Source organism: Martes martes (assembly GCF_963455335.1).
Source record: "Martes martes genome assembly, chromosome: 9".
Classification (NCBI taxonomy): Eukaryota; Metazoa; Chordata; class Mammalia; order Carnivora; family Mustelidae; genus Martes; species Martes martes.
In genome coordinates, this window is record NC_137896.1 from 117082587 (window position 1) to 117101745 (window position 19159).

Consider the following 19159-nt stretch of genomic DNA (forward strand, 5'->3'; position numbering starts at 1 on the left):
GGTCCCGTGTGCTCCTGAGCACCGGCCGGGGGCCTGGCTGGCTGGGAGGCTGAGACCATGCAGAGTGGCCAGATTCACTCAGGCAGCACCTTTTCCAATGGAGAGCCACCCCAAGTGGGAAATGCTGGGGAATCACAGACACACAGACACACACACACAGACACACACACACACACACAGACAACACGAGTTTCAGGGAAAAATAAAAGCGAAGGGGGTTTCATCTTGACACTTAAATGAGGTCTCAGAGACAAAAGACTTCCTGAAATCAGGGTGTGTGCATTTGTGATGTCTTACTTTCCCCGGAAAAGTACTGTTGTCAGAATCTGTGATTTTATTTCTTCCAACTACGAAGTATACCAAAGGAAACAAAGAGGGAGCGGCCAGAGGTGGGGGCCCGAGGGCCCAGGTTAGCGCCAGCTGGCTTCGGTCTGGGTTCCGGGCAGGGCGTGCAAAGCTGCTGCGCGAGCAAAACGCTACCATGAAGGCATTCCAAGCGGCTTCCAGGAAGCGGCCATATGTGCTGACACGCATGTGGACAGAGCAGTCTGGCTGGCCACCTCTCAACGCTGGTGTTTCCTAGAGCTTTCCATTGGCAAACGCTGCCTCCTGGAACTGAGGGACAAAGGTTTTGAAATAAGCCCTGGTGGGAAAGAGGGGGAGAAGAAAAAAATTGCGGTTAGCGCAAACAACTTGGAAAAAAGTGCAACTCAGAGCTTTCAACCTAACTCAGAACAGTTGTTACTTATTGTTCATGCCTCTTGGGTTGGATTTCCCTTGCCTGCTGATGCAAAACCCTCTGGATTTTTCCAAGGGAGGTGCAAGCAGTTCACTTCTGTACTATCGTGCATGGGTCTTTCAAGGGCCCGTATGCAGACTTTCCAGGCTGCCAGGTCCTGTTAGACATCAGTACGCGGGCTCCCTCCGCCTCTCCCAGGCCGAAGGCGAGGGCCCGACCCCCGCGACAAGCCAGAGAGTGGCCCAGCCAGCCACTCGTCGTTTCTGTGACCTGAAATATAAAGAGAGCTGTACTCTTCACTCGGTTGGATCTTTGACTTCATACAAAGAGGGTCTAATAAAAAGGGTTTCTTGTGTTTCATGGTCTCCATTTATTTCTAGACATATGTGTAGTCTGGTCTGCTGGAGAGAAAGCCAGGCTGGGTATCAAGAGAAGCTTCCTTGGCTGCTCATGGAGAGGTGACATGATCTGGGGCAGACGGTCTGGCCTTTCTGGCACCCAGATTTGAATCAGTAGAGATGGGCTCCACATTCTGCACGGGCCTGCTCTGCCAGGCATGGCATGTGGTGCCCGGGGCTGCCAGAGGACCTGGACGGGGCCCCTGCCACCAGGAGATCCCAGTTTGGAGGAGGAGACCCACACATTGGTAATACCCACGGAGGCGGTAAGGGCATGTATGGGGGTACCGTGAGGCGCTGGGCTGGCACGACTAAGGAAGGCGGAGGTGGGGGAGGCATTCCATGTTCCAGGCAAGAAACACAGCAGCAGGAGGGACTGGCGGCAGGGGGCGGCCCACTGTGAGCCAGGAGTTCGAAGGTCTGCAGGAAGACAGCAGGTGAGGTAGGAAGTGGAGGGGCAGGGTGGCACCCCTTGCCCCTGGTCACCCCGCTTGCCACCTACTTCTTTCTCCCCAGCGCTGTTCTCACATGAGGCCAGAGTCGTCACACCCTACTTATCTGAGTGGCTCACTCGGAACCGTGACATGAACCAGGAAGGGCCACCGAGAGGCCCGGTCACCACCAGTACCACCAAGGCCCCAAACAGGGCTCCGTCGGTGCAGGGGTGAGTAGCCCCGCACAACTCAACAGGCCCTGGGGTCCCCCAGTGCAGTCACATGAGACCTGACTGCCTGCCCGCTGCCCCAACACCGAGTCAACCGAAACCTCTTTCACACCGGCCCTGGCCTTCGCGGGCTCCCCTCTCAGGGAGCCGTGCTCCCCGGTAACACCCGGCATTCTAGGTCTACCTCCCTTCTCCTTGCTGTGCCCCTGACGAGCTCTCTCTCTGGAACCCTCCTGTCTCGCCCCCCACGTGCCTCACACATGGTGCTGTTCTCAGGCTCACCCCCCTCGGCACAGAACGGCCCTCCCTTCTCTCCTGAATTTCCAGTCCCACATTCCAGCCACCTGTGGGACTCTGTGACCTGGGTGTCCCTGCAGTTTAAACCGGTGTGCCCCAAATGAAGGGCTCCTCCATACTGTGTGTCTGAATGTGCTTTGGCCCATTTGCATTTCTGTGTCAGAACCCTGTTTCTACCTCTCCCTAAAGCCCCGTGGTGAATTTATCCTGAAGGTTCTTCTTCTTTCTCCACAATGTCCCCTCTATCCTTCGTGACACGCCCTGGCTCCTGGTCTTGTCCTTCAACAACACTGCCGCTGAAGGCTGTTTCTCCCCCGGACACAGGCAGACTCCGGCTTTCTGTTGCAACTGAGTACATGTTCTTGGAGTGTGGCTCTCTGCCACTCCCCCAACCAAGACCCTGCATGTTCCCCAGATGCGCAGCCTGGCACTCAGTGTTTTTCACTCTCTGGCTCCAACAAGTCAAAGAAACCGTTTTTGCCCTTCCATTACACCTTTAGGCTCACGCACCCCTCCCTTGAAAAGCTAAGAGAGCGAAGGATCCTCTCCCAGAAAAACTTCGTGGAAGTCCCCAGCCCTGCAACTGGGGGCATTGGGAGGATGTCACAGACCCCCAAAGCCCAGGCATGGTCCAGGATGCAAGCCCCCTCCTCCAATCAGGCCACCTGCTCTTCTTCTCATGCGCCATTTTCCACTTCACGCTCAGGCCAAGTGCGCTGGCTCCTATCAAGTCTTCCCTGGTGACCAAGAGGTTCTCTCTCTGCCTAGACAGTCTCTGTGCTTCTCCTGGTGTCTGTCACATACGCATATGTGGTACTCGCCAGCCCACGGACAGCACTCAGCGTGACCTCAGTGGCTGTCATTAACGTACCTGCTGATGGCCGCTGGTTTGTAAAATGTTAAGGCAGGTCCATGACATGCTATTAAGATGAGAGACAGCAGCCTCAGGGAGTGGACAAAAGTGGTATCTAGGTACAGAAGAAGAAAACGCATGCATGCACGCGTTGCATGGGACCACGTGGGCAGGGACCCTGCCGGCTGTCTGCCACCACCCACAAGTGCGGACAGTCCTTCCTCCCCATTCCATCCGCTGCTATTTGCCCAGTGACACGCATGCGTTCAAGGGAGGGGAGTCTGGCGGCCCATCCTTGAGGGTCAGCGACAGACAGGCCACTGCCAATGTCCGCTGCCTTTGCACTGCTGTTTGAAGTACCCCATGGCGTGTGACTGACCCTGGCACCCCTGTGCAGGGCAGTGTCCCCGCCCCAGTGTACAAGCTGGCCCCGCAGCAGGCACCTGAGAAGGAGCGTGGTGGGGTTACCTGATGCTGGGGTTGGCCCTGGGCCCTAAGGCAGGGAGCGCTACCCCCACCTCCCAAACTGCAGGCCCAGGGTCACACGGCTCCTGAAGCAAATCTGATCTGCTCAGTTTTTCCTTGGAAACTTCTGGGGTAGGGGCTGCCATACTCCCAGCTCCTCAGAAGGAAAGGTCTTGGCAAGGGGGAGCCTGCTTTAGAGCAAGCTCTTTCCTCCTTCAGAAAGTTCTGAAGTTTCCTGTTCTGTCCTGGGCTTTCCCTGCCAGGGCGAGCTGCGTGACGCCAAGGGGAAGCTGTGTGGAGAAGGGCTGTCGAGAGCCATGAGGCTACCAGCTGTTGTCAGCGAGCGCTGCTCCGCCGGGCTCCTCACGAAGTCACTTCAGGGAGACGGAGGAGGAGGAAGGGGGGAATGACAAACGGCTCCCACCCATTTATAGATTTTTTGTTTTTAAGTGCTGTTTTCATTTATTTCACTCTTTATCAGAGAAACTGGAGACCTGCCCAGGGCATACCTTGCCAAAGGCACTAGTTATCTGCCACCTTTTAAAAAACTCTTTGACCCAAAGACAAAACGCATGGCAAGCTTTAAAAGTGTGGTGGGCTGCGGGTGGCGGAGGGCCCGTCTCCTCACCTCCCGCTCACAGCCAAGAGGAGCTGTGGGGAGAGAGGCCCTGAGTCAGTTAAACTCATCATTCCATCCATTCACGCTGGAAGGGGATTTATTTTTAGACCAAATTCGAGCTAAATATGCTGCAGGACAAAGTAAGGTTCTGACCCTCTTCACTGGTGGTGGTCCCTTTGCTCTGGGTGTTATGAAATCACAGCTCAGGCCAATCCCAGAGTCTCAGGTGAGAAGAATAAAACCGGGAAGAACTGACCCCAAGCTGAAGAAAAGCTGGGTAGGTTTTCTGAGATTTCAGAGCAGGAGTGGCCGGGCAGGGAGCGAGGCAGACAGACCCCTCCGGCCAGGAGTCAGGGAACGGGGTGCTCCGCGGGACATTTCTCCCCTCTCCAGGCATCAGGTTCCTCACGTACCAAGCAGGGAGCTAAGTCTGGTGATCCCAAGGCCCTGCCGGCTGCGGGCGTTAAGGACGGACGAGGTAGTGAGTGTGGTGTGTGTGCTGGAACCAGCCACATCTGAGCTCCCGGCCTGGCACTGCCCCTGCCTGTATCGCTTGGGCAAGAGACTCACTTCTTCAGCTTTAATTTCTTCAACTCTAAAAGGGGAAAAATAGCCTTAAATTGTCTCGAAGGGTAATCCTCATCAGGATTAAATGAGATGGCCCAAGTCAGCCTTGGCCCAGTGCCTGGTTGAATAGATGGTCGGTAGATGTCAACAGCTCCCATCGGGACCAAACTGGGCCTGAGGGCAGAGGCTGTGAGTCTGTGGGAACAGCCAGGGCATGTATGGCTGCAGAAGAGCAAGGCCCTAAGAGGGCCTTGGGTGCTGCCCTCCGTTCATCCCTTCTGCCGTGGCTTCCTGGATAACTTCAAACTTGCAGGACACCGTGCGTCTCCTGAAATCCAGTCTAGAGCTGCCGGCGGCACACCTGGGCTGTCTAAGGGTGAGCTGTGTGCTGAGAGGCACCTGCAAGCTCTGCTGTCCTTTGCCCAAGCCTGCTGGCTTTGCTCCCGTGTCAGGCTCCGGTCAGGGAGCGGGTGGCAGCTGGGAACTAGAGGGATGTTTAAGAATCCCGGGGCTCCGGCTGCCCACGATGGGGGTATCAAAGTGGGCTGGGGCCTGCAACAGATCTTCTGTTCAGGGCAGTAGGTATGGTAAGGGGGAGTCAGTGGGTCAAGTGGAAAGAGTACTGAAGCGTGAACAGAAGACGTGGGCCCTAGTCCAGGCCTTGATTTGGTGCGTCCTCTGGAACCAGGACTCCGTTTCCTCACCCGTAACAGAAAGATTTATACTTCATTGTGCCACCCACTTACGGTTCTAAGATAGCCATGCGACCCTGAGCAAGCCACGTAACTACTCTGTTAAGTGAGAGCCCTAGCCAAGCCCAAGGCCAAGGCCCGGCACAGCACAGTCGCAGGAGGTGGCAGGGCAGCGAGGCGGGGTGGCCGCTGTGACTAGCCGCCAAGTTCTTTCACCAAGAAGACAGGGTCAGTGATGAATCCTGCAGGGCTCCGAGAAGAGGCTTCCGGACACCACAGGCAGCTCACGAGAGGGACGGAAGGCTGACTCCTGGGCTGTCCCACTGTCCTCCCACCAAGGGAAGGTGCCATCTCAAGTTGTTGTTAATCATCTGTGACTATTCTGTGGAAGGGGCTCTGGAGACCCTGGAGTTATGACAGGGGCCATCAGGGAAATCCTCCGAACTTCAGGAGAAGCCACTTAGGAACTTTGCCCCAAAAAGGCTCATCCACAGGGGTTTTCCCTCCTAGAACGGCAGTTCCATATTTATTCAATGGATCTTTTCGAAAGAAGAGAACAGCATCTCGACATTGGAATTGGTACAGCTTTAAGAAAACAAGAGCAAAAACTGAAAATAAAGCCCGAAGAGACTGGGGACTCCGGAGAAAGGGAAGGAACGACACGAAGCAGGTTAAGCGTGGCTGGCGCTCCCAGCATGCCCAGTGTGGCAGGAAGCCCTGCTTTCCGTTTGCAGGCAAGAAAACAGAAGCTTCGTGAGTTCAGGAAAGGTACCTACCCAGTGGTACCCTGATCTCGGGGTCACGGGAGTGTGTCTTCCCACCCCAGGGCCACATAGGAGACCCCGTGGCCTTGCTGCCTCTTCAGCCTCTCTTACTTGGGTCTTTTTATTTTACAAGAGCCTAAACAATCATCTTCTTCCGAAGCAGAATGCAGTCGTCTCTTTCTGGAATTCAAAAATAATTTTCTCTGGGCAATCATGAGATGAGCTTTGTGCTGTTTGCCGGAGTCAGGCCAAGGCGGTGGTGGAGAGGGGGCGGGGCCGGAGAAGCGGTTCGGGGACACGACCCTCATTGTCAGTAAATCAAGGAAATATAAATCAAGTCAGAATTCATTTTTGCAAATAGAGGCAAGTTCCAAAACATCTAAGGCTCATTTCTTTTTCCACTTTTCTTCTGCAGCTGTGACTTCCACTGGCACATGTTTTTAATCAGTCCTATGAAAACCGATTGTGGTCTGAAAATCAAAGGCGTCCCGTAAATAGTGTGAGGCAAGACCTGCTAATCATTTCTTGGGGTCTTGCCTTGTCCTCGTTGTCCCCGGCGGCTGCTGTAAATATGGACTCATTTGGGGTTACTCGTGTCATAGGGGTCGTCCCTAAAACAGGGATCTCTACAAAGAGACCTGGTCCTACTCCAATGCCCTTCACCCCAAACCCTGCAAAGGCCCTTGTGAAGACCGCTCCATTCCACTCTGGGTGCCTTGGTGGGCAAACGACTGGCACAATGGGAGCTCATTTTGTGGCTGTGCCCCAGGCGACGTCAGCCTGGCTTTCTGGTGTGGGCTTCTGGAACAAACAAGTGCTTGTAACTGGTTCCCATAGTCGCCCGAAATGTGCCAACCCCTGAACATGCCTGGTTCATTTTTAGGGGGTCCTAACTTGCCAAACAAGGAAACCAACACGTCTGAGATGCGAAGGCTTGATCGCTGACGGGGCACACCGCCTCACACGCTCACAGGCTCCCGCAGGGCCCTCACCCTCAGCTGGAACCGATCGTCCCTCTGCTGGATTCCGTGGCATGCTGGGCCTCCGACCTCAGGCCCAGCCGTGGTCTGCCTTGAGTCTGGAATGTTTAGATTGGTGTCTAGACGATGTCTTGTACAGCTCAGGCTCCTCGCCTGTGAGACGATCGACGGCTAGGACCGTCGTCCCACTATGTGTTGAATTAAATCAAATGCTGTTTTAGGAGGACTTCGCCAACCAACCAACCAGGAGTCATTTCTAGACATCAAAGTATTGGGATGAAATCTGGCTCCTGCTAAATCATAGGGTGTTTTTAAATGCTTACTAAAATGAACAAAATTACCTAGTGGTTCTCTCTCCTTCTGAGGCTCTCCAAGGAGGCCCTCTGGAGCCTGGCCAGTTCCTCTGGGCTATGCTAGCTTGCAGCTGGCTTCTGCAACTGCAGGGGTGAGGCCTTGCTCCCAAGGGCTGCAGGTGTCTCTGCCCCCGTGGCATCCCGGGGGGGCTGTGTACTGAGAAGGCGGGGGAGGGCAGGACAGGTCAGCTAGCCAAATGACAGGGAGGGATGGGAGTCCTTACAGGTTCCTGAGCCTCCCCCAACCGCAGGGTGCCTGTCCTCCACCGGGCTCCACCTCTGTCATATCCCAGCCGTTGTCCCCCAGTCATCTTACACTCCCTGAGGGCAGACCCGTGGTGGTACTCATCCATCTCCACGTCCCAGCTTCGTGTCTAGGGCTCAGCACACAACGACTCAATAAATACTTCTCAAACCAATGTAGACATTTGGCTCAAAGATGTACTTTAGAATCATAAATTTTTGGAACAAAAGGAAATCTCAGAAGTCAGATAGTTCAATCGTTACAGGCAAGGGAAAACTGAGGGCCAGAGAAGTTAGTGTTTCCTCTAACACAGCGTACGATAATTATAGCTGTCAGCATACAGCTTCTCTGTGAGTCAAGGGCAGAATTTCGGGATGGTTCATCCTTAGTGCCCAGTGGCGCTCACCTTCCTTTGGGCCTCACAGCAAACGAATACCAACTTGGCGCAGGAAGGAAGGGAGGGAGGGAGGCAGGCCAGCCCCAAGGCTGACCAGAGGCCCTGGAGCTAGGGGCAGAGCCTGGGCCAGTCCCCTCTATCTCGTATCTCTCAGACCGATGCTGTCTCCATCCTGAACCTACCTGGTGAGAGGCTGGGAGGGGAGGGCGCCCGTGTGGCCCCTGAGAAAGGCTGGGCCCCCACGTAGGGGAGTGGGCTGAGATGATGGGGTGTACCTGGCTAGACAGGAAGCCAGATAGGGGGTGTTGGGGGCTAAGGAGCGTGGCGCTGCCTGGGACCCTAGAGCAGAGCCACAGCCCTGGGCTCATCTTGTCTCCCAATCTGCACTTGCCCACCCCGCCTCAGGCGCCAGGTGCCTCAGCCTCGGGCACCAATCTTCTGCTTGCTCCGCCCCGGGCTACACGAACAGGAGCCGAGCCCTGGCTCTGGCAGACGGCTGTGTGGATGCTGGTGGTGGGGACCAAGATCCCTCCGCTGGCCTGGCCAGGGCAAGGGCTTCTTCTGCGCTCACCTGCACTGGGGAGAAGCGGACCGCCTGTCTGATGGCCATGAGTCACTGCCAAGGTCACAGATTACCCTACCCTCTTAGTCAGAGAAGGGTGGAAAAACCAAAGGCTAGACCTCAAAGAGGAAGTGCTCAGGGTCCCAGCTGAGCTGGCCGGGCCGAAGGCAGGTTGTCCCCGAGTCACACTCCAGTGGGCACAGTCCAAGGCTCCTGCTCAGCACTGCCACGCATCAGCCTCCCCAGAAGAGGGCCAGACCTCTGAAGGACTAGGAAACGCTTAGGAAATCAACTCTTTGGGGCATAAAACAATTCCGTCCTCCCTAGAGAATCTCCCTGGGGCTATAAAGTGGTGTCTGCCTAAATCTGGGTTCTCTCACTTAGACTCTCAGCAGTTGGAGGCTCTTGTTAATGTCTTTCCTGGCTGGCTGGGCCCCTGCCTGCTCTCTGGGTGTTTGCACCCCCTACCCCCCAACACCTGGGTGTACACAGATAGACGCCCTTTGCACAAATGGGGGAGAGGCGTCAAGGATGGCCATGCACCCTCTTTCCAGTCTCATCCCCACGCCTGGCCGCTGAAAGACCATCCCAGACATCCGGCTCTCAGGGCTTATAGAAGGAAGAGCAGCAATTCCAAAAGACAAAATTGTTCCATGGGAGAGGATGCCTGAGGCCTACCCTCCCCGCTGGGCTGCAGTGGCCTTCGAACAAACCAGGTGGGCTCGGCTGGGCTAGGAGAGTAGCGAAGTTCTCCAGCAGGCTGGCAGGAGACAGAATCTGGCAGGCGGAGGGCCTTATAGGTCCTGTCGGTCCCACTGAGGCACTGCAGAGGGCCAGAAGGAGCACAGGCAGAGGAGCTCACCTGCTTGGTGGGGCTCTTCCCCTCTGCACCAAGCTCGAGGCCCTGCCATGCTGTGCCCAGCTAGCTGTGGCCCCCGTGTCAGCTGGACAGCAAGGGCAGGAAGGAAGGACTGGAAGGAAAGGGAGGACATACATACAATGGGGATAAGTGAGACCCATGCGTGGTATCAAACAGGCTGGTTCCAGGGATGGGTATAACGGCTGGAGCGGGTTGTAAAACCCACTTCGTGGGTCCCGACTAGCATTAACATGAAACAAAACAAAATTAGGATGTGTCATGCGTGGCAGGGTGAAACAGTTTTCCAGGAAACTTTTGTTTGAGTTATAAATACTGGATGAGGATATAAAATAAATGTGTTCCTGTGGATGGCAGGAACCCCAAAAGCTGTAAGTATACGGGAGGGGATGCCTACTACCTCCTAGACATCGTGCTATTTGCTTCTGTCTGTATTACTTTGCGTTGACTCCTCCTGGGCCTACTACTGGGGAGGCCTTATTACCTGTCCTTGCCGGTGAGAAATCTACAATTCAGAGAGCCAAGTAACTTTTCTAAGATCACACAGGACATTGGTGGCAACGCTACTTGTGAATCCAGAGCTGACTGACCCCGAAGTACACATTCTTTCCCCACCGCCATGGCTTCCAGAGGAACGAGAGCTAGTGAGGTATGGGGAGGGCAGGGGTCCACCTCGGGGCAGCTGCAGGACGCTGAGTGAGGGGGTGTGCTTGGGGACCACTCCATGCTCTGATGCGTGGATCCTCCCCTCCCAAACATCAGCTTAGCTATATTTCAGTCTCCTCTGTGAAAACGAGAAATGCCCACAGCCCGGTTACGAATTTAGAGAGCTCCTTACTGCCAGCTCCCTTCACACCCACCTCTGTTCTTGCAAAGCCCCCTAAACGGCCCTCTCTCTTACAGGTTTATGTGTCCAGGGGTGTTGAGTGCTCTCTTCAGTCCCCTTCTGGGGACCTGCACTGGGTGGCTTTGGAGTCAAACTGTGACTGCAGTAACAAGGGACCAAGGGGTGAACTTGGCCTCCCTCTCACTTGTCCCTCTGGTTCCTGGAAGTACTCAGGCGCCCGGATGAAGCGTGAGGCCTACTCTGAATGTCCACGAGAAGGACATGTGACATGTGCCATCTACCAGCTGCACGTGCCAGACATCGTGAATGTTCTCTAAATAAGGAGCCCCAGAAGAGCAGAGGGCAGAAAGTCCTTTAACATGAAGGTCACTTGGCATCTTAGAACTCTCCAGGGCTTTTGAGAAGTACTACGTCTGTAAAGTGCTATAAAATGGGAGGTATTATTATCTTAAAATAATTGAGCTGTAGACTAGAGTGGGGAGGCCTGAAGTGTGATTCCGGCTCTGCCTCTAACTTGCTATGTGCCTGGGGATGGGCCACCTCACCTCCGTGAACCCCAGATGCCTCCTCTGTCGAGAGAAGGGATGGCTTCTGAGTTCACGTCCAGGTCTAATACACTATTATCCATTATTATTACTATTATTATTGCTTTGGTCGCAATCCAACCACTTTAGCCAGAGACGGTTGTCTTAAGTGGAAACAGTAATTAATAAATGAGCTCTCCCTGCGTTTTGCTCGAGGGGTTCTCTCAAAGCCTTAATAAGCATCATCGGAGACATCACACATATCTGCGGTTTCTAGATCCCTCTCCTTTGTCTCCAGATCTGACACAGGACCCCAAGACTGAGTGGCCAGCATACATCCTGGCTGTCTTCCTTCTATCCCTCAGCCTGGCAGACGACTGAACGATTCATTCATGGCTAGCCCCTGCTCAGGTCTCGGCACCGGGTCCTGCAGGGATCAAGGAATGAACCTGAGCAGGGCCCTGGACGTCAGAGGCCCACGGACACTTGGCTCCTGGAGCACAGAGTGGCATGCTAACTCTGGTCAGGAGCTGGGTGGCTTCACTCTCACAGTCATGCGCCAAGCCCTCCCGGACCTCTTTCTTACTGTGATTGTCCCGCATCGACCAGAGCAAACTTTCTGCCCGGAGCTGGCTTTCCTTTCTGCTCAGAGCTAGACCAGGGCATTATCCAGCAGGCCAGACGTCTAGCATCTTTAATGACAATAATAATAATTTGCATTTATACAAGGCCTTTCATCGGGGAATCTTCAAGTGTATCACAAACAGTAATTAATTCCCCTTCGCAACGCTGGGAGCCAGTTAAGTAGGCACTTGTTTGCTTTGCAGGGAAAGGGAATCTTCCTGGACCACGCAACAAGTTGGGGGCCTCCCTTCCTACCCTAACCGACCCAACCCTCAAGGCCTGGCATAAGCACTGGGCCTTCCACAAAGCCTGTGGCTACCCACCCCAGCCTCAGCATCTGTCCTGCCTCTGAGCTCGAGGGCCAACCATGGAGCCACTCATTTGGGACCAGCCAGAGACAGACTGGAGGAGATCTCAGGATTCTGTTAGGGCAGGACTTGCCCTAACAGTACCTCTGAGGGGTGATCCTCTAGCCCTGGCCTGAATACCTTTCATAAGGGAGAGCTCATTATTTCAAGGCACATCTACCAGTTGTCATGTTTTGCCTTAGTCTAATCTGAAATCTGTCTCCTGGGAACCCCTGCCCATGGGTCCTACTTGTGTCTTCTGGAACAAAACACCCCATCTCAATGGCTTGGGGTTGCAGGTTGGTGTCTCTTATATATACATTGTCTGCTTCCGTGATGACCCTTGGGCAGAGCAAGGTGGCTCACGTTCAGCCGAGGTTTCAGGGGGCTTGTGAACGGAAAGGCCGGGGCGGCTGAGCCTCCACCACGCACTCGGGGCCCCGAGGCCAGGCTGCCTTCCTGAGCACTGTGGGCAGGAGCTCCCTCGTGTCGCTGGCTCTGAAGCCCTGGGTCTGCCCAGCTTTGAACCCGGCTCTTTAGATCCCCCACCCCCGCTGGTGTAGACACTGGAGGCCTCCATGTTCATCTTGGGGGACTGCACCTCAGCAACACAGAAATACTCCCACGTTCTGCCACGTGACGGACGAACAAGGAGTGAACATCCTTTATTCCTGGATCTAGTAAGTCCAGGCATAACTGTCAATGGTGGGGACTGGTTTTCGGAGACCAAGCCAGACGATAACCTTGTTTGTTCCTTTTTTAGCCCTTCTTTATCAGAATAAACTTAAGAAAAGGAGGCACCGCCGCTGAGCCAGGACAGACACAAGGACGAGAGTTCCATGATCCCCTGTCCTCTCCAGGTGGTTAGAGGCAAGAGAGGCCTCAGGACGCGGGCAAATGAAATCCTTTGCCACATTTATTTCCAGAAACTAGCTCTTCTGGGGAAATCCACATCTCCCTTGACAGACTTCTGGGTACTCGCTGGTAGCCTTCTGCCTGAAAAGACCCCCACCCTCCCTTTCCCAGAGTACATGGTTTGGGTCTCACCACGGGAGGAGTTGTGAGCACGCAGCAAAGGCTGTTGTTTTCCTAAAACCTGCCCCCTTGTGAATACGACGCTTGGCTCGTGGTGATACAGCGTCGTCCTGCTTTCCTTTCACATGATCCCCATTTTCTGGCCTAGAATCAGGAGGGATCATTTCTGGCTAGGATTTGGACTGAGTCACTGAGCTGGGGGATATTTGGGAGGAGAAAAATCCGAGGGTGTAGAGAGAGAAACTGCTAGGGTCGTTCTGTGGCAAAGGGGAGCCCCCGGCAACTATCCCTACGTGTGGATCTGGGAGTCAGAGGGAACTGAATTCAAATATGGATCAGTCACTTAGTACCTGTGTCACTGGGGAAGCCGCCTGGCCACCCTGAATCTCCGTATATTTCCCGTAGGACTCAGCTCGTGTGGTTGTGATGAGGAACCCGTGCCAGGCACGTGGTAAGGACTCAGACCATGTTGGTTTCCTCTCCTCCCGCCCTCCACACCCACCACAGGGCTGCAGGGACGCTCCGAGCAGCTAACTCCTGCCTCGCTTTAAGGCAACAGACACAGACGGAATCGCTCCCGTCTACAAGCCGGTCTGGAGTACCTGGGAGCACTGCCTGGATGGGGCCGGCATCGTGGAGGCATTTAATATTTGCTGAGTGAGGAAATGAACCAACTCGATACTTGGTATTTTATAGTTTATAATATGCTTTTAAAATAAGCCTGTCTTAAGCCAAGCAACAATCAAGTGTATGAAATAGAGACCATTGCTCTACCCCCTCCCTGGGCACTTCAGGTAGAAACAGACGTGGGCAGAGCAGGGAACCCGCCTGAGCTCGGCTGTGCGGTAAAGACAGAGGGGGACCTGGGCAGAGGCTAGTGCCTCGTGGCAGCACCATGCTTGCGCAGGAAGGTCTTCTGTGTCTTCTGTGGCCACAGGCTTGGTGCGGGGAGGGCAGAACTCTGGGGCACTCCTGTTCTACTACCGGGCTCTCGGGACCTAGCCATGGTGCGCTGGGAGGGCCCTGCTCAGCGCGGCTCCCCACCCCACATCTGCCCTTAGCATCTGCAGCTCAAAGTGCACAGCATCATTGTGAGCCTGGTGACCTGAAGGAGCTTTCCGTTTTAAAAATCAGAAACATTTGCTAAGTGTAAGCTTTCTTTCTCTCAGACCCTGGGCCTCTGGTCCTGAGCTAACTGCAGGGATATTCCCCGGGGCCAGCTTCCCTGGGCTGCCGTCACCTGTCCCCCCAGGGTGCGCTAGCGCCGATGCCCATGGCCCACCCTCTTCCTCCCAACGGCGTCTTACTAGGGCACAGAGATAAGTGCTCTTGGACACGGGACTCTGTTGCTTAGCGCAGTGCTCTGCACATTTTAGGGGCTTAAAACAATGACAAACTACATTTCCTCTTGTTCCTGGTAGCCTTTGAGAACCAAGAAAGGGGACAGGAAGTAGATTTTAAGTCCTGGGCTACTGTGGGCTCCTGGCTTCTCCTTCTTTCCAATCGTCTAGCCTCTGAACTGCTGAGAACCGCGGCTAGATGCGGAATGAAAACGGTAGGTTAGGAATCTTTCAAAATTTGCCCACACAGCTGGCCCAAACACAATTCCCAACGGGAGCTGAGCGCTGGAAATCGGATCTGCCCACAAAGCCATCTCACTCGTGGAGAGTTCATAACCACCTCCTGGAAACCACTCTGACAACACACCCGACGGAGGAGGGCTGTCCCGGTGGGATGGCGTCACTGCACACCCCGGGGGACGTGGAGCCCAATGCCTCGGCAGTGAGGTTGGCTCCTGCCACTGTGAGCTCGTCTATTCTGGACCCCGTAACAGATTTCTTCATGCTGCTCGCATCTGACCTCTGGGGTAGAACTCAAAAATCACGGGTGCTCCTGAAGCTGAGAGCCAGCTTCAGGTCAGAAGCGAGCAAAGAGGAGCCAGGACGTGGGCTCTCCATGATAGGCACCTAAAGGAGATCAAGGTCTATGCTGCCTGCTGGGAAGGAACCAAGTCTTCATGCTTCCGGCTGTGGGGCACCCCTCCTCCCGCCCTGAAATGCTGCAGCCACCTCTGCCAGGCAACATCACTGGCAGGGACAGGTAAAAACGGGCATGCCAGGGGACAGCCCGGCTGCAGTGACTCAGAAACTGAGGCCACCAGTGTTAACCTGTTGCCAGCCAGCGAGGCCCCTGGGAGAAGACCCCACAGACTTCTAAGATGCGGATACATCCGGGAAGCAGCTTCTACTCTGCACAAAGGCGTCTGGCCGAAGCAGCAAGTGGCGGCCCAGAGTTCACCCCCGCTCTCCTGGCTAAGCTGTGTGTTCTCCCAGCGCTACGTGCCCACAGAAACAGACAGGTTTCTTTCTTTCCTTTTTTCTTTTTTCTTTTTTTTCATACCCAAAGCTATTAGTTGAACTCTGCTCTGCACCAGCCCAAAGAGGGCACCTTTTCTAGTGAGCACAGAAGTTCTTTATAGACCAGATCGGCCCTGAGAAGAGGACCATTCATTTCTGTACTTTGGTTTCTCTATTATGTACCTGGAGCACGCACAGGGGATGCCTGTCACTAGGATGCCAAGTTCATAAATTAGAATCTTGTTTGGATTGCTAACGGGGGAAGAAGATGAAAGAGATTTGTCCTCTCCTAGTCTCCGAATTTTTTAAGGCATTTTAAGGACCCATTTCTGTTTCTCTGACTGCAGCCACCAACCTACCCCAGCACTCTGGGCTGTTCCTGCCCCATCCTGTAGCTCGGACTCAGGGACAAACACAGAACAGGGGTGGGATGGGTCCTCAGGGCAGCATCTGCTCCCTTTTACTGCCGTGGTGGTCAAGCCAACAACTCCGTATTCTCTCCCATGGGGGTACAAATGGTGTCCCACCGTGAACCATGCCACTGAATGCAGTCAGACCCGCACAGCTGGGGAGTCTCTTCTCCAGAACTGGTGAACACCATGGATGCCAGAGCCAGCAGACCAATAAACACAGTCATGTAGCAAAATAAACCATAAAAGAGTGGAGTAAGTCCCCACCCTCTGCAGATTCCACCAATCTCAAAGCATGCTTTGTGCCGTTACTGCTACTGGGAAGAGAGTGTCAAGCCCCTCAGTAGTTACTCCAGGAACTCTCGCTATATAAAAACTGCCTATCTGCAAGTTCAAAAGTCAGAGAAAGTTGGATCCCCAAACCCTAAAGATTTTCTAGTCCTGGGATCAGTGAACTTTTTCTGGAAAGGGCCAGATGGTAATTAGTTTGTGTTTTGTGAGCCATATACTCTATCTCTCCAGTTTGACTCTGCTCTTGTGATAGCAGCCCCAGATGATACGTAAATGAATAGGTGTGGCTGGGTTCCAATAAAACTTTATTTATAAAAACAGGCAGCTGGCTGTTGTTTGCCAATTCTTATTCTAGTTCAACCCCAGTATTTTCAGAGGAGTGAAGTGACTCCTTCACAGTGACTTCCAAAAGGGAGACCATCCAAATGGGAGACCTGCATGGCTTGGGGGGAGGAGCACAGACACTGCTGCCTGCCTTAGAGCTACCCGTGTGGAAGGCCAAACCAGCCTCTGGGGTAACCGGAGAGTTTGACTCCCACATTTAACTTCAGAGAGGCCCAAAATGCAAGTGGAAAATCACAGGTTAAAGTCTAATAGGACGGGAAAGACAACCCACATATCAAGCTTGGCTGGCACGGGTGTAACCATCGGTTATATCCTCGTAAGTATATGTTGCTAAGGTTCATTCATCAGTGAGACTCTGGCCCAGTGTTAAGATGTCTCTGGTGAAGGGCTGGAAAGAAAAGGGAAACAAGCTCCTGTGAAGCCGCTGGCACTTGTCTGTGAAACACAGGAGAAGAAAACAGCAAATTCATTTTTTCCAGTCAGCAGCTAGTCAAAGCTCTAACAGGGTATACGTGGTCAGAGAGGACAAACCCTGTCGTCCAGGGCTTGAGAACAGGTTGTTTTGGCTGTCAAGCATTTTCAAAACAAGTTTTCTTGGTCTCGTGACAGGTTGTGGCAAGAAGAAAATGAAAAGACTGGAAGATCCCATGATCCCGGCTCCGGGTCTCCGCGTGGGCCAGCCCTGCCTGCACGGTCAGGTCTGCCTGCAGAGTGTGCAGATAAAGCCGGTCTTAGGGCTAATACCACCTCACCCGTGACACCATTTAATCAAGTGATTCCTCTAAGAACTCTCTGGCAGCTGGATAATCATTCTGATCTGGGAGGAATAGGTCAAAGTCACTCTTAAGCCCAAGGGCACTGTGCAGCTCAAACCCACGCCCTGCGTTGTTTTAATTTTCACCTCATGTTACGTGGACAAATTATGCTTCTGCAACTGAGGTTAAAGCCATCTGCTTTAAGGTGGATTTTTCCATCTCAACTGCAGAGTGCTTGGGTCGGGTGGGGCAAAGAGATCAGCACGGAGGCACCAAAGGCGAGGGCCAAGATCAAGCTGGTCTTCGAAAGTGCATTCACTCCCTACCAGGAGTGATCTCACTCAGGGGCTTAACAAACTCGGCCTCAAGGAGGGGATGAGTCAGACACAGAGCTGGCCGTGGCAGCACCAAAGGCCACGCAGCCAGATGGGGATCTGGAGAGTACTGTTATCAAGCAACCCAGGGCAAACGTTCAGAAATCAATTAGACAAGTGTGGTGGAAGTTTCCAGATCCCCTAAATTAAGACTGAAGAGCCTAGGGTCGCATACCCAGACTTCAACTCAGACTCAAGTTCTGAATAGTTGAGTGACCTTGGGCTCCCTTTCTTGGGTCTTGTCTCGCTTCCAAAGCAAGGGGGCCGGATGGGCCTTCCGGCTCCAGGGCTCTGGTCCTCAGACTCACCGGAGCAGGGGGCATTGGGTCAGTTACCATCATGCCTGCTACGACCATCTCAAGTCACCACAAGGGACAGCTGAAGTCCCTACTTTTGGCACTGCTCCCAGAAGAAAAACTCTGTGAAAGGGGGCTGGTACTTCTTCTGTGAGACAAGTTACCAGTTCACAAAGGCTGTCTTCGTTCTTCCAGTTGTCTGCAGGCATGGGTTTCTTTTCTGAAGGAAGAGGGTGGGGATACGGGAAAACTGGTACAAGACAGCCCCCATCACACCTACTCCCTCCTTCAAACACACACAAGGGCACCCCGAGCACTTCACATCTCTGCTCAGGATGTGACTTGAAGGCACTGCCTAAGGCCAGCTGCGCAGAGCTTATAGAACCCGAGAGAAACCTAAAGGACCACTGAGCTCCCTTTCCCCGGAAAGCCACACAGACTGTTGTGACTGATTCTTGGGCTGTCCTTTTGTATAGGATGCCCAGTGAAATTTAAATTTCAGGTCAACAACAAGTAACTTTTTAGTGTAAGTATGTTCTAAGTATTGCATGGGATCTACTGATATTAAATGATTTGGTCTCTGAAAGCCCTGGGCACTGAAGTGGCAAAGAAGGGGGAAAGGACTGAAGGCAAACATTCCTTTACAGCATTCCGCCAACATGACCACAGAACTTAGTTTCTCCTGCCTTTGTGACTGGTTCCCAGGCCGAGGAGGATCTACTGGGATTTACACATCTACTCCCAGGCAGAACGCTGCATGGATATGGACCTTATGGATCTAAGAAAACCCTCATTGCCCACAGAAGAAAAGGTCGAATGTCTCAGCAGTTAATAGCCACCGGTGATTAGCCGAACACCAACAATACGCCCGTGTTTTATAATCCTCTTCCCGTCGAACATTCATAGTCCTCTGTGAAAGAGGACTGTTCCCTCACGGGCAGATGAGAAAACCAACGTCTACAGGGGTAACAAAATACTCGCACAGAGTGGCAGGACTAGGACTGGACTTCTGGTTGGTCTGATTTCAGAGCTCATGTTCCCTCCAGCCTGCAGACTGTGACCTGCCTCTTTTCTTTCTCTCCTGCCTCATCCACCCCTGCCCTCTTCAGTGCGTCCGGGCTACCCAGAACCTCCTGCTTCCTGGCCTCCGGGTGGTCTCTTCCCTGTGGCAGGGACGTCCTCCCTCCAGCACATCTTACCCATACTCCAATGTCAGCCTCCTCAACCTCGGGAAACAGACCTCCTTTCTCTCCTACTGCATTCCCCCCTGCACACGGTGCACAGCGCTGTCTTAGAAAACAGCCACGTATGTGGCATTTCCACCCAACTCTGGTTCCGTGAAGGCAGGGAAGGGGTCCCACACACCACTATCATGGCGCCTGATACCTACTCTGAATACAGTAAACATCTGCTGGCTGGCTGGCTGGCTGGCGGGCTGGCAGAGTGCTGGTGATCTGGGGAGAGCCCAATCCCAATCAGAATA

At 53.8% G+C, this 19159-nt stretch overlaps 1 protein-coding gene across 2 annotated transcripts in view; it reads right to left on the bottom strand.

Annotated features, from left to right (window-relative positions):
- Positions 1-316: 316 nt before the first annotated feature.
- Positions 317-19159, bottom strand: part of BABAM2 (BRISC and BRCA1 A complex member 2) — a 401322-nt gene continuing 382479 nt past the window's right edge. For both annotated transcript variants that reach the window (XM_080812666.1, XM_080812665.1), the window contains one exon: positions 317-643. Coding sequence is in view for 1 of the 2 variants with exons in the window: in XM_080812665.1 (XP_080668791.1) it covers positions 580-643 (64 nt within the window). In the remaining variant the exon portion in view is untranslated. The remainder of the gene's footprint in view (positions 644-19159) is intronic.